The 13,766-nt window shown below is 40.5% G+C and overlaps 1 protein-coding gene across 1 annotated transcript in view; it reads right to left on the bottom strand.

Moving 5' to 3' along the window:
• GFPT2 (glutamine-fructose-6-phosphate transaminase 2) overlaps positions 1–13,766 on the bottom strand; it is a 58,716-nt gene that overhangs the window by 23,378 nt on the left and 21,572 nt on the right. The window contains exons 5-6 of the mRNA XM_066343549.1: positions 2,434–2,492; positions 1,650–1,784 (exon numbers count right to left, since the gene is read on the bottom strand). Of these exons, the coding sequence (XP_066199646.1) occupies positions 1,650–1,784; positions 2,434–2,492 (194 nt within the window). The remainder of the gene's footprint in view (positions 1–1,649; positions 1,785–2,433; positions 2,493–13,766) is intronic.

The following is a 13,766-nucleotide window of genomic DNA, read 5'->3' as shown; positions in this document are numbered from 1 at the left end:
CATCTGTATTGCATGTTTTAAAAATTCTGTGATGCTTTGGTTGAAAATCACTGGTCTGCAACAAAGTAAGACTGAATAGAATATGCTTCTCATTCCCTGGGGTTTAAAGTGCCACCACTGAGGAAGTATTTCTGAAATTTAGAATTACAAATGGAAAGGAGAGAACACTGTGCTGCCATGCCAGGTCATCCTACCGCACATTACACAGTACACTGTACTTTAAATACGGGTCAGATTCTTACTCATGAGCACATTCTCTAAATTATAACCCCCTAAATGGGAATCACAGAGCAAAGAGCTCCACAGTAGACTTATTAAAAAAAAAAAAAAAAAAAAAAAAAAAAGACTCCGGCCTGACCAGGCAGTGGTGCAGTGGATAGAGCATCGGACTGGGATGCGGGGGACGTCTCCCAGGTCACCAGCTTGAGCACGGGCTCATCTGGCTTGACCAAAAAGCTCACCAGCTTGGACCCAAGGTCACTGGCTCAAGCAAGGGGTTACTCGGTCTGCTGAAGGCCCGTGGTCAAGTCACATATGAGAAAGCAATCAATGAACAACTAAGGTGTCAAAACAAAAAGCTGATGATTGATGCTTCTCATCTCTCTTCATTATTGTCTGTCTGTCTGTCCCTATCTATCCCTCTCTCTGACTCTATCTCTGTCCCTGTATAAAAAAATAAAAAAAATTTAAAAAAAGACTCTGAAAACAGCAAAGGGTGATATATTTTAAACCACAGTTGCATCCACAGTAGCCTCTGACTGCAGGTGTTCCACATTCTCAGTCTGAACACTGTCTCCAGGCTGGCCCCATCTTGGAGGGGCAGTTGGGCAACACTGATGCCCAAGAATGGGCTCTGGAAAGTCTGGAGACCTCTTCTTCTCCCCCATTATCCTCTGAGGGCCCTGGATCTGCTCTACCTCCTCCTTCAAGGAGGGGCCTCTTTTGAATAACTCCCCCAGCATATGCCCCTTAGCAGGAACTTTGTTCTGTGGGTCCAACCCTCTGGGACATCATGAATCTCTCTTGGATCATTCCTTTCTGCACACAGACTTGACCTGATGTGTATCCCAGAAGCACAACCTCTTTTAGAACAGAAAGCCTCCCTGCCCCTGGGCCAGATCTTTACACCCTTCCTCTCCAATCACACTTCTTGACAATCTGCACCAATTCTCTTTACTTCCTCTTCCTTTCCTTTTTCCTTCCTTTCCTCCTCCCCTCCCTCCCTCTGTTCCTTCCTTCAATGCACTCAGAAAGGACCGTGAGCCATTTCTCTCCCAGGACAGATAATCGCTTTACTGGAACAGTACAAAAGACTAAAATCCTAAGTCAACGTCAGTGAAATGCATCTGGGTTATGTAACTGATGGCACAAACAATTTAACTGAAAAGATGCCAATGTGAACCACCACCACCAAGGTCCTGCACACAACCTGAGATTGTAAGAAAGCACAGTTTGGAGGCCGCCCCCAACTTCAGAGTAGTTAAAATGAAGCAAGCACTTCCATTTGATGTTTACCACCCAAACCTCAGAACTTGTCCAAATGTTTTAAGGATGTAACACCTTAAAACCAGATGCTTGAATCCTCAGTACCTAATAAATGCTTCTGAAAAATGAAGGGATGATTTAGACAAGTGGGACTCATAACTCACCAACTGTTGAATGACTCGCTCAACCAGTGTTGAAAATGTGATGTCCTCAACCTCTCTGTTGTCGAACACGTATTTGATCAGCTTGGCGATGGTCTCCGTGTCTGTTTCTGACTCAAACTCATAGCCTTTGCTTTCCTGGAATATTTAGTTGGACAGAGTATCACATAATGGTCATTGCGAAATGCTGGCCTGCCCAGCTCCCTCTCTCCCCTTATGACTTGCCTTCAGAGTGATTAAAAAGAGAATAAGAAAAATTTGAAAAGGATGGGAAATGTTTGCCAGAATCACCCAGTGCAACACAGCTCTGAGTCATTCAATATTCCCCAAGATCGCCCCACCTCAGAAGCTTGTTCCTGCCATGAATCTGGACATTGCAAAATAATAGCAGTCAGAGTGATCAAATGAGTTGAGTCAAATCCACCCACATCCCAGTCAACACCACCTTTTCATACTTTAGACACTAGCCATCTGCCTTCCCACTCCACATTCCATTTGGTATATGAGTTGATAATTTAGTGGAGACACTTTAATAAGAGAAAGTTCATGTCCTTTTGATTTGGTGACTCTGTAGTAGCCCACGAACATGGATGCCCTGCTCTCTCCTCCACTAACATCTGAAGAGGTGGCTGAACTGGGCTGAGGTTTGTGTCCAATGTGGTGTCAGGGCCAAAAGTGGCTCTCACTCAGCTTCTGCCTTTGTTTCCGGAGGGAAATGAGCTGGTTGGAAAGTTTCTGGGGAACCAATACCACTTGACTTAGATGTTACCCAGGAGAAGTATCTTACCAGAAATTTCTTCAGGTCTTTGTAGTTTGTGATGATCCCATTGTGGATGACAACAAATTCTAGAAGAAAAGTTTCATCAAGAAAGAAATGCTACAAAGAAGTGAAGTTCAAGTCAGATGTGAAGGGAAACAATTATGCAATTTGAAACCCTGCAAACTTCACTCCTACAGGATGTGTGTTGTGCAAATATCACTTATGGTTACTAGGGCTGACGTCTGCTGTGACTACTGTTCCTCCTGAGGAAATACACACTCCTCTGGCAATAGAAAGCACCCACCAACCTGACCACACACCCAGCTCTAATTGTGGCCTATAGTGCCACCAAATAATTTTGCTATTATGTTGGTGAGGACGATTAATCCATCATTACCTAGAAATGATTCCAGGAATTCCCAACTGGCTCCAAGAAATCACATGCTAGTAGTCCACAGATGGGCTTCTGTTTAACCACACTGAATTGTAACAAGAATTAAACTGAAAATTTTTGAGTATTCATTTAAAAATCCTGGGCTTTTTAGAAGAAAATCCCCAGAAATTCTGGCATCCCTGGGCCCTGCACACCTGTGTGTGGCTGCAAGCACACTTCTTTGCAGGTAAGCCTGCTGTGTCTCTACCTCCTGCACCAGCAGAAAACCTGCTCCCTTGAGCTGCTCCCCGTCCAAAAGGGGTAGGGGAGGTGAGGACAGTCCAGAGTTGCCACTGCACATCTCAATATATTGCTGAAGAAAAGGTCTAAGGCCAGCTTGAAAGTTTTTCTGGGCAAGTATCCTTCTTCCCCCTTCAGCCTAGATAACGAAAAGACTCTTTATTTTCCTCGAGATTCAATAATTTCAGCAGGATGTGTGTCTAGATATTGGGTGCTCATCACAAATATTGACTATTATTCATTGAAACCCTGGATTTCGAACTTGAGTTTTTCTTCAGTACAGGACGGATCTTTTTCTGTTACATTTTTTAAAACCTTTTCTTTTTCTTTTTTCTTTTTTTAAAGCAAGACAGAGAGAGACAGAGAGAGGACAGATAGGGACAGACAGGAAGGGAGAGAGATGAGAAGCATCAATTCTTTGTTGTGGCATATTAGTCTCCTTTGTTGTTCATTGATTGCTTTCTCATATGTGCCCTGACTAGGGGGCTGCAGCAGAGCCAATGACCCCTTGCTCAAGCAGGCAACCTTGGGCTCAAGCCAGCGACCATAGGGTCATGTCTATGATCCCATGCCCAAGCCAGTGACCCCACACTTAAGCCAGATGAGCCCATGCTCAAGGTAACCTCAGGGTTTTGAACCCGGGTCCTCTGTGTTCTAGGCCAATGACCTATCCATCGTGCCACTGCCTGATCAGGCTAACACCCTTTCCTTTATTTTTACCATAATTTCCTCTTATATATTTTTTACAACATAATTACTTTTGTGTGGTCACACAAAAAAATGAGAAGGTTTGAATAAAAAAAGCCTTTTCAGCAGGTGTGCTAGCCCAGCTCACCTGTGTGGCAGCATTGGTATATTTATTGCTCCATTTGCTCTGGTTCCTCTTGGGGACAGTTACCCAACTGTTAGACTTCCACTGCTTTACCTCCAAGCTATCCTCCTCCCCTGTGCTTTCATGTCTATTGTAACACTATTTCTTATACTATTTTCTAAAACTTTTCTTTAGAGAGAAAATGGCGACATAGTAGGCAGATGTTACAACTCCTACCACCCAGAACCAAAGTGGATTACAACTTAACTTAGGAACAATCATCTTGAAAAACCAACTCTGGACTAAACTGAGAGGAATCTATAACCAAGCATCACTGAAGAAAGCACACTGAGACTGGTAGGAAGGGCGAACACATGGAAAGGGCTTCCCCGCTCCCAGGAGTGAGAGGCATCCCGGAGCATCTCTCACGGTGGAGTGGGTTTCCCAGAGAATTGTGAGTCCTCAGCCCCAGAACTGGAACCCCAGCCTGGAGTCCCAGAGACTAGAGGAGAAGTACAAACAGTATTTAGCTGAAAGAAGAGCTGGGTTACTATTTGCAAGAGGGAGACAGAACTCTCAGACTCAGGCTCTGTCTTAAAGGAACCACGGAGAAAACCTCGTTCATAGCAACTTACCTGGGGCTCCGGGAGTGGGGAGTGCCAAGAGGACTGGAGTTGCGAGAGGAGAATGTGGTCTCAGGGGCAAGAAAGAGACTGTGGGGGACAGCCACCCTGACTCCTGTACTGAGTCACTCCTCAAACCTAAAGTGGCCATTTTATCTGGCAAAAACAATGCCAGCAAAGGGAAGCAATTACCCTGCCCACCAGAGGCTCTCCTGCTCTAGTCAGTGCAAGGAGGTGCTTAGAAGCAGGGGATGCATCAAGGACACAGGTTTTGAGTGCTGAGGTCTGGGTTACACTGCCCCCCCAAACTGCTGAATACCCTCCAAAGAGTGGGAGGGCCTGGCTATGGCGGTGGCCACAGCACTTAGCCTGCGCGGCGGTGGGGGGCAGAGCCCAGTGGGCTGAAAGCCCACGGGGGGCAGAGCCCGGCGGGGTGAGGCATCCCAAGCACATGTGGGGCAACCGGAGCTGTGGCTCACAAACCCACATGTCCGGCAGTGCCAGTGCTCTACTGCCTGAGGAGGCAGTGGCGGCAGCGAAAAGACCACATCTCAGGAATAGAGAGGCCACACCCACTCACTAAGAGTAGATAAAAGCCAGTCTAGGAGTGCAGTTGATATTTACAATGGAATCAGGGCCCAGCAAAGGCAGCCACAAATTCTGGATCACCTGTAGCTCCAAGAAGGTTGCTAAGGGCTAGTCATAAGCAGTGACCCCTACTGGTCTGTGCCAGGTTGTGGCCAGGGAGGTCCAGGGCTGGTACATCCAGCAGCCAGATATGGAGAGCATCAGCTCAAGACCTAACAACCCTAGTTATAGTGGTATATTAAGGAAGGGTTCCTCACACCTGACCAGGCCAAGGCATAGAAAACACTGACACAAATAGCAAAAAGAGCAGTAGCAGAAGACAAGTAACCCACAGCAGATTACAAACAGCAGCTGAAACCAAACCAAGAAGATCTAGAAACAACACAACTGAAAGATGGAAGCAGACAACACCAACCCTATATTCAGCTAGCTACAGAAACAGCACATCCAAAGGAGCAGTCTATACACAGACAAAATGGGAAGACAGAGAAACGCAATCCAAATGAATCAACAAGAGAAATCCCCAGAAAAAGAACTGAAAGAGATGGAAATAACCAAGATACAGGATGCAGAGTTTAGAATAATGACTGTTAGGATGCTCAAGGATCTTAGAGCAACAATAGATGGACAAAATGAGCACCTAAACAAAGACATAACTGGCATCAAAAAGGACATTGAAATCATAAAAAAGAATCAGACAGAAATGACAAACACAATATGAGAAATGAAGACTACACTAGAAGGAATTAACAGCAGGATGGATGAAGCAGAGGATCAAATCAGTGATTTAGAGGACAAGATAAGCAAAAGCACAGAAGCAGAACAGCAAAAAGAAAAGAGGATCAAAAAGTCTGAGGAAACTCTAAGAGAACTCTATGACAACATGAAGAGAAACAACATCTGCATAATAGGGGTTCCTGAAGAAGAAGAGAAAGAACAAGAAATAGAGAACCTGAAAACTTCCCTAAATTGATGAAGGAAAAGTCATACAAGTTCAAGAAGCACAGAGAATCTCATTAGAGAGGAACCCAAAGAGACCTACACCAAGACACATCATAATTAAAATACCAAAGCCAAGAGATAAAGAAAGAATACTAAAAGCTGCAAGAGAAAAGCAGTCAATCACCTATAGATGAGCCCCTATAAGGATGACACCCAACTTTTCAACAGAAACACTTGAGGCCAGAAGGGAATGGCAAAAAATATTCAGAGTAATGCAAAACAAGAGCCTATATATAAGACTTCTTTATCCAAAAAGATTATCGTTTAAAATTGAAGGAGAAATAAAAAGCTTCCCAGACCAAAACAAAACAAAACAAAACAAAAAAACACCTCAAGAAATTCATTACAACCAAAACAATGCTGCAAGAAACATTAAGGAACCTGTTGTAAACAGAACAAAGGGAAAAAAAATCTTTCATTATTGTTATATATTATATATATAATAATAATGTAAATTTAAAGGAAAAAAATGGCAATAAACAATTACATATCAATAATAGCCTTAAATGTAAATGGGTTAAATGCTCCAATCAAAAAACATAGGGTAGCTGCATGGATAAGAAAACAGAACCTGTATATATGCTGTCTACAGAGACCCACCTCAAAACAAAAGATACACAGACTGAAAGTAAAGGGATGGAAAAAAACATTTCACACAAATGGAAAGGAAAAGAAAGCTGAGGTAGCAATACTTATATCTGATAAAATAGACTTTAAAACTAAAGCTATAGTATGGGATAAAGAAGGTCACTATATAATGATAAAGGGAGCAATCCAACAGGAAGAGATAACCATAAATACAGTATGTACCTAAATATATAAATATAATATATATTATTATAAATATATATTATGTATATTATATGTATCTGTATAATAATATTATATATTATTATAAATATATAATATATACCTAGATATATAAATATCTATGTACCTAATATAGGAGTACCTAAATATATAAAGCAGATTTTGATGGACATAAAGGGAGAGTTCAACAGCAATACTATAATGGTAAGGGATTTCAATACCCCACCAACATCAATGGATAGATCCTCAAGAAAGAAAATTCACAAAGAAACAACAGAATTAAGGGATACACTAGATCAACTGGATTTAATAGATATCTTCAGAAATTTTCACCCTAAAGCAGCAGAATATACATTCTTTTCAAGTGCTTATGTTATATTTTCTAGGATAGACCACATGTTAGGACACAAAATGAGTCTCAATAAATTTAAGAAGACTGAAATCATATCAAGCATCTTCTCTCAAAACAATGGCATGAAACTAGAAATCAACTACAATAGAAAAACTGAAAAACATTCAAACACTTGAAAACTAAATAGTATATTATTAAATAATGAATGGATTAACAATGAGATCAACAAAGAAATTAAAATTTCCTTGAAACAAATGAAAGTGAACATACAAAAACTCAAAATTTATGGGACAAAGAAAAAGTAATCCTGAGAGAGAAGTACACAGCATTATAGGCATACCTTAAGAAGCAAGAAAAAGCTCAAATAAACAACTTAACCCTGCATCGAAAAGAACTAGAAAAAGAACAGCAAGTAAAGCCCAAAGGAAGTAGAAGGTAGCAAATAATAAAGATTAGAGTGGCAATAAATGACATAGAGGCTACAAAAAAATACAGAAGAGCAATGAAAACAAGAGCTGCTTTTCTGAAAAGGTAAACAAGATTGATGAACCTTTAACCAGACTCACCAAGAAAAAAAGAGAGAGGGAGGACTCAAATAAATAAAATTAGAAATGAGAGTGGAGAAGTAACAACTGACACAGCAGAAATATGTACAAAGAATTGTAAGGAAATACTATGAAGATCTATATGCAAAAAAATTAGACAAACTAGGTGAAATGGACAAATTCCTTGAAACATATAATCTTTTAAATATCAATCTGGAAGAATCAGAAAACCTAAACAGACCGAGTACAACAAATGAGATTGAAACAGTTATCAAAAAACTCCCAACAAACAAAAGCCCTGGACCAGATGGCTTCACAGGCGACTTTTACCACATATTCAAAGAATAACTAACTCCAAGCTTTCTCAAGCTATTTCAAAAAATTCAAGAGCAGAGAAGACTTTCAAGCTCCTTTTATGAGGCAAGCATAGTCCTCATTCCAAAACCAGGCAAAGACAATACAAAGAAAGAAAACTATAGGCCAATATCCCTGATGAATTTAGATGCTAAAATCCTCAACAAAATATTAGCAAACTGGATCCGGCAATACATGAAAAAAATTATACATCATGATCAAGTGGGATTTATTCTGGGGAGGCAAGGTTGGTACGATATTCGCAAATCAATCAATGTGATTCATCCCATGAACAGAAAGAAGGATAAAAACCACATGATAATATCAATAGATGCAGAAAAAGCATTTGATAAAATCCAGCACCCATTTATGATCAAAACTCTCAGCAAAGTGGAAATACAGGGAACATACCTCAACATGATAAAGACTATCTATGACAAAGCCACAGCCAACATCATCCTCAATGGGCAAAATTTAAAGGAAATCCCATAAGATCAGGAACAAGGTAGGGGGGGTGCCCCCTTTCACCACTCTTATTCCACATAGTTCTGGAAGTCCTAGCTACAGCAATCAGACAAGAATAAGAAATAAAAGACAGTGACATCACGGAAATGGCGTCGTGAGCAGCGCGTCCGACATATCTCCCCAAAATCACAACAAATTTATCAACTAGAAACAGAAAAATTTATCCTCGGAGCATTCCGGAGTTCCACACAAACTGAAAGCGAAAGGACTGTTATCACTTGAATCTGAGAGACGAGGGTGTGGAGGAAGCTAACTACCGCAGGAACGTTCATTCAAGCCGCGGAGGGAGCGCGCCTGTGGTGAGTCAGCCCACACTCGGGAGTGGCGAGCAGCCGCCGGCGCGCGCCCGGTCTGGTTGCAGAGTGAGCACCGCTTACGTTCCCAGTGGCCCGCGCACTGCGAGTGAGAGTCCCCAGCCACCGGTGCCTGGAGCACCCCATTCGCGCGCGTGCCCTACTGGCCCGCACACCCAGGGTGCCCCATTATCCTGCGCCCGGTGCGCCCTACTGGCCCACACACCCAGGGTGCCCCATTATCCTGTGCACAGTGCGCCCCAGCCGCCAGCGGCGGGGCGAGCGGGAGAGGCGCCAGGGAGGTCTTCCCTACTTGGGAGATTCTCTCCACGGGCGGGGCACCTCACCCAGCCATTCAAGCTAACAATCAAGCGTTGGGGGAGGGGCGCGCAGGCAGTCTGAAATACCTTCGGGAGCACAGCTGCCGACCCAATCACTGAAATTAGCTTAACCCATGAAATCTGCGCACCCACGGGCTCTAATTGATAAGATCTCTCTCAGTTCAGCGATCCAAGACAAGAGGCGTGATATTTCTTAGTACCTCTCGCTAAAGGGGCGGGGGCAACCTCTGATTGATAGAGCCTCCATATTCAGGGATAAACGCTAACAAGAGGGACTTGGCAGATAATAAGATCTTTACTACACTAGTCGTAAGCAGAGACTAGTGCCTCTTCTTACCAGCCAAAACAGGCTACAAAGTGTGGAAAGCCTGGGTTGAGTGGTCCAACTGAATGCTAGGCGCTGAACAGTCACCTTGACAACAATTGACTCCCAGCCCCGCCTGATTACACTGGAGGCTCTGACTGCCAGAGCCTTTCCCAAAGCCTTGCGCTGAGTGGGGATAGAGTGGGGATTTCCTAGCTCTTTGAGCCTCTTACTCCCCAGGCAGAAGCAGTAGCAGCCTTATAGCTGGATCACCAGGCTGCTAATTCAGGAAGGGGGGACTAGGAGAGAGACTCCAGGAAAGCAAACTCTCTCATCGCTGGACCCTGCAAACGCCAACAAGCCTTGATTACCAGCAAGACTAAAGCCAATTATATGACATTGCCATAGAATCCCATCAACTGCAAATCCCTACCTAAGTGTGACACAGGGGCAGAGCCTGGGGTACAGAGTCACCGACCAGGAAGAGGGAGAGAAAAGAAAAAGGAAGAAGTTAACCTCTCAAAATCAAGAAAAATCCACAGACTTTACAACTTGTTCCACTAATTTTTTTTTTTGCTGTTGTTTGTTTCTTCTATCTTATTGCCTTTATTATTATTATTTCTATTTCCTCCACCTCGGTCCTTCTATTCTCTGCCCATCTTATGCTTCCCTTTTCTTGAACTACACTACCCATGAGTGTTACATTTTATTTCTTATCTTCATCCTCACCCTCCTTTAAGGTTATACTCCAAAACACTTAACTCTCACTCTCTCCTCTTTTGTTTTTTTTTTTTGTTTTGCTTTATTTTGTTTTTTTCTCTTCCTTTTTTTTCTTCCTTCGTTTTTCTCTTTTTCTTATTTTTTCCTTTCTATTCGTTTTTTCTTTTCTCGTTTTACTTTTCCTCCCATTTAATCCTCAATCACGAACAAATTAGTTAGTTAATTTGGGACTCAAGGGTTTTTTTTGGTTTTATTTTTCTTTTTCGCTTTTGTTTTTGTTTTTTGTTTGTTTGTTTGTTTATTTTTGTGGCATTTTGGGTACTTTTTACGTTGCTTTTTAACTCACTAGCATTCCTCCCAACCCAAGGTCTCCATTGTATTTAGTCTTCGCTCCACTTAATACAACAGATTTTTACTTATTATTTTTATTTTTTTCTTTATTATTCTTTTTTTTCCTCCTTTTTTCTGGTTCCCTCTTATCCCTCTCATTATATCTCTTAGTCGACCATCACTTACAAGCAAATCATCTTATGCTTGTCTAAGATTTTCTTCCTTTTTTTTTTTTTTTTTTGCATTTAGTAGGTCCCTACTCCCTTTTTTTGCCCCTTGAACTCTTCACCCCAAATCAGGCCCTCCATTATAGGCAGTTTTTGTTCCATTTAGCATAATATAATTCACAGGTCATCACGATATTTCCCTGAGGAGGGGAGAGGAGGGAAAGAGAAGAAAGAAAAAAGGGGGAAATAATAAATTATTACTGTTTTTTTTTGTAGGGTGTTTTACTTTTTTTTTTTTTTTTTTTCTTTTTACTCTTTATTAATTCTAATTAGTGCTATCAACAAGACCACCCTCAGATGCCAATAAGAAAGAGGAAATCGAATATTATGGATACAAAAGAAAGAGAGGTAACACAAATAGATGTGGAAAAATCTATGGAGAAAAGACTTAACACATTGGAAGCCTTGGAGCTAAATGACAGAGAATTTAAAATAGAAATCTTAAAAATACTCAGAGATATACAAGAAAACACAGAAATGCAATTTAGGGAGATCAGAAAACAACTCAATGAACACAAAGAATATATTACCAAGGAAATTGACACTATAAAAACAAATCAAACAGAAATGAAAAACTCAATTCACGAGCTGAAAAACGAGGTAACAAGCTTAGCTAACAGCACAGCCCAGATAGAAGATAAGATTAGTGAAATAGAAGAAAAACAACTTGAGGCACAACAGAGAGAAGAAGAAAGAGACTCAAAAATAATAAAAAACGAGAAAGCCCTACAGGAATTGTCTGACTCCATCAGAAAGAATAACATAAGAATAATAGGTATATCAGAGGGAGAAGAGAAAGAAAATGGAATGGAGAATATACTCAAACAAATAATAGACGAGAACTTCCCAAGCCTGTGGAAAGAACTAAAGCCTCAAATTCAAGAAGCAAACAGAACACCAAGTTTTCTTAACCCCAACAAACCCACTCCAAGGTACATCATAATAAAGATGACACAAACCAATGACAAAGAAAAAATTCTCAAGGTAGCCAGGGAAAAGAAGAGTACAACATATAAAGGAAGGCCTATTAGATTATCATCAGATTTCTCAGCAGAAACTCTAAAAGCTAGAAGAGAGTGGACCCCAATATTTAAAGCCCTGAAAGAGAGGAACTTTCAGCCAAGAATACTATACCCATCAAAGCTATCCTTCAAGTACGAAGGAGATATAAAAACATTCACAAATACAGAAAAGATGAGAGAATTTATCAGTAGAAAGCCCCCACTCCAGGAAATACTAAAGGGGGTTTTCCAACCAGATTCAAAGAATAAAAGAAAACAACACCACAAGTAACAGCTCCACCAAGAACACAATAAAACCAAACTTAAACTGTGACAACAAAGGAAAAAAAGGGGGGAGAGGATGGAGATTAACAGTAGCAAAGGACAATGAAGTGCAGAAATACTCATAAGATAGGGTACTACAATGATTATGGTAGGTACCCTTTTCATTATTTAATGGTAACCACCCTTGAAAAAACCACCACAAAAATACTTGACTTAAAAAAGATAGCAACTGAGGAAAGAAGTATGGAACACAAACAAACAAAAACAAATGATAGAAAAACAAAAGAGAAGAATCAAACAAGATACAAAACTAACAGAAAGCAATTTATAAAATGGCAGTAGGGAACCCACAAGTGTCAATAATTACACTAAATGTAAATGGATTAAACTTACCAATAAAAAGACACAGAGTAGCAGAATGGATTAAAAAAGAAAATCCAACTATATGCTGCCTACAAGAAACACATCTAAGCAACAAGGATAAAAACAAATTCAAAGTGAAAGGCTGGAAAACAATACTCCAAGCAAACAACACCCAAAAAAAAGCAGGTGTAGCAATACTCATATCTAATAATGCTGACTACAAGACAGAAAAAGTACTCAGAGACAAAAATGGCCATTTCATAATGGCTAAGGGGAAGTTGAATCAAGAAGACATAACAATCCTTAATATATATGCACCAAACCAAGGAGCACCAAAATATATAAGACAGCTACTTATTGACCTTAAAACAAAAACTAACAAAAATACAATCATACTTGGAGACCTCAATACACCACTGACGGCTCTAGATCGGTCATCCAAACAGAGAATCAATAAAGATATAGTGGCCTTAAACGAAATACTAGAACACCTGGATATGATAGACATCTACAGGACACTTCATCCCAAAGCGACAGAGTATACATTTTTCTCTAGTGTACATGGAACATTCTCAAGAATTGACCATATGTTGGGCCACAAAGACAATATCAGCAAATTTAGAAAAATTGAAATTGTACCAGCATATTTTCTGATCATAAAGCCTTGAAACTAGAATTCAACTGCAAAAAAGAGGGGGAAAAACCCACAAAAATGTGGAAACTAAACAACATACTTCTAAAAAATGAATGGGTCAAAGAAGAAATAAGTGCAGAGATCAAAAGATATATACAGACAAATGAAAATGAAAATACGACATATCAGAATCTCTGGGATGCAGCAAAAGCAGTAATAAGAGGAAAGTTCATATCACTTCAGGCCTATATGAACAAACAAGAGAGAGCCCAAGTAAACCACTTAACTTCCCACCTTAAGGAATTAGAAAAAGAAGAACAAAGACAACCCAAAACCAGCCGAAGAAAGGAGATAATAAAAATCAGAGCAGAAATAAATGAAATAGAGAACAGAAAAACTATAGAAAAAATCAATAAAACAAGGAGCTGGTTCTTTGAAAAGATCAACAAAATTGACAAACCCTTGGCAAGACTCACCAAGGAAAAAAGACACAGGACTCAAATAAATAAAATCCAAAATGAAAGAGGAGAGATCACCGCAGACATCATAGATATACAAAGAATTATTGTAGAATACTAT

The sequence above is a fragment of the Saccopteryx leptura genome, chromosome 6, assembly GCF_036850995.1.
Source record: "Saccopteryx leptura isolate mSacLep1 chromosome 6, mSacLep1_pri_phased_curated, whole genome shotgun sequence".
NCBI classification, from domain to species: Eukaryota; Metazoa; Chordata; class Mammalia; order Chiroptera; family Emballonuridae; genus Saccopteryx; species Saccopteryx leptura.
The sequence above is the reverse complement of the archived record's forward strand: the minus strand, read 5'-3'. Positions and strand labels throughout refer to the sequence as shown.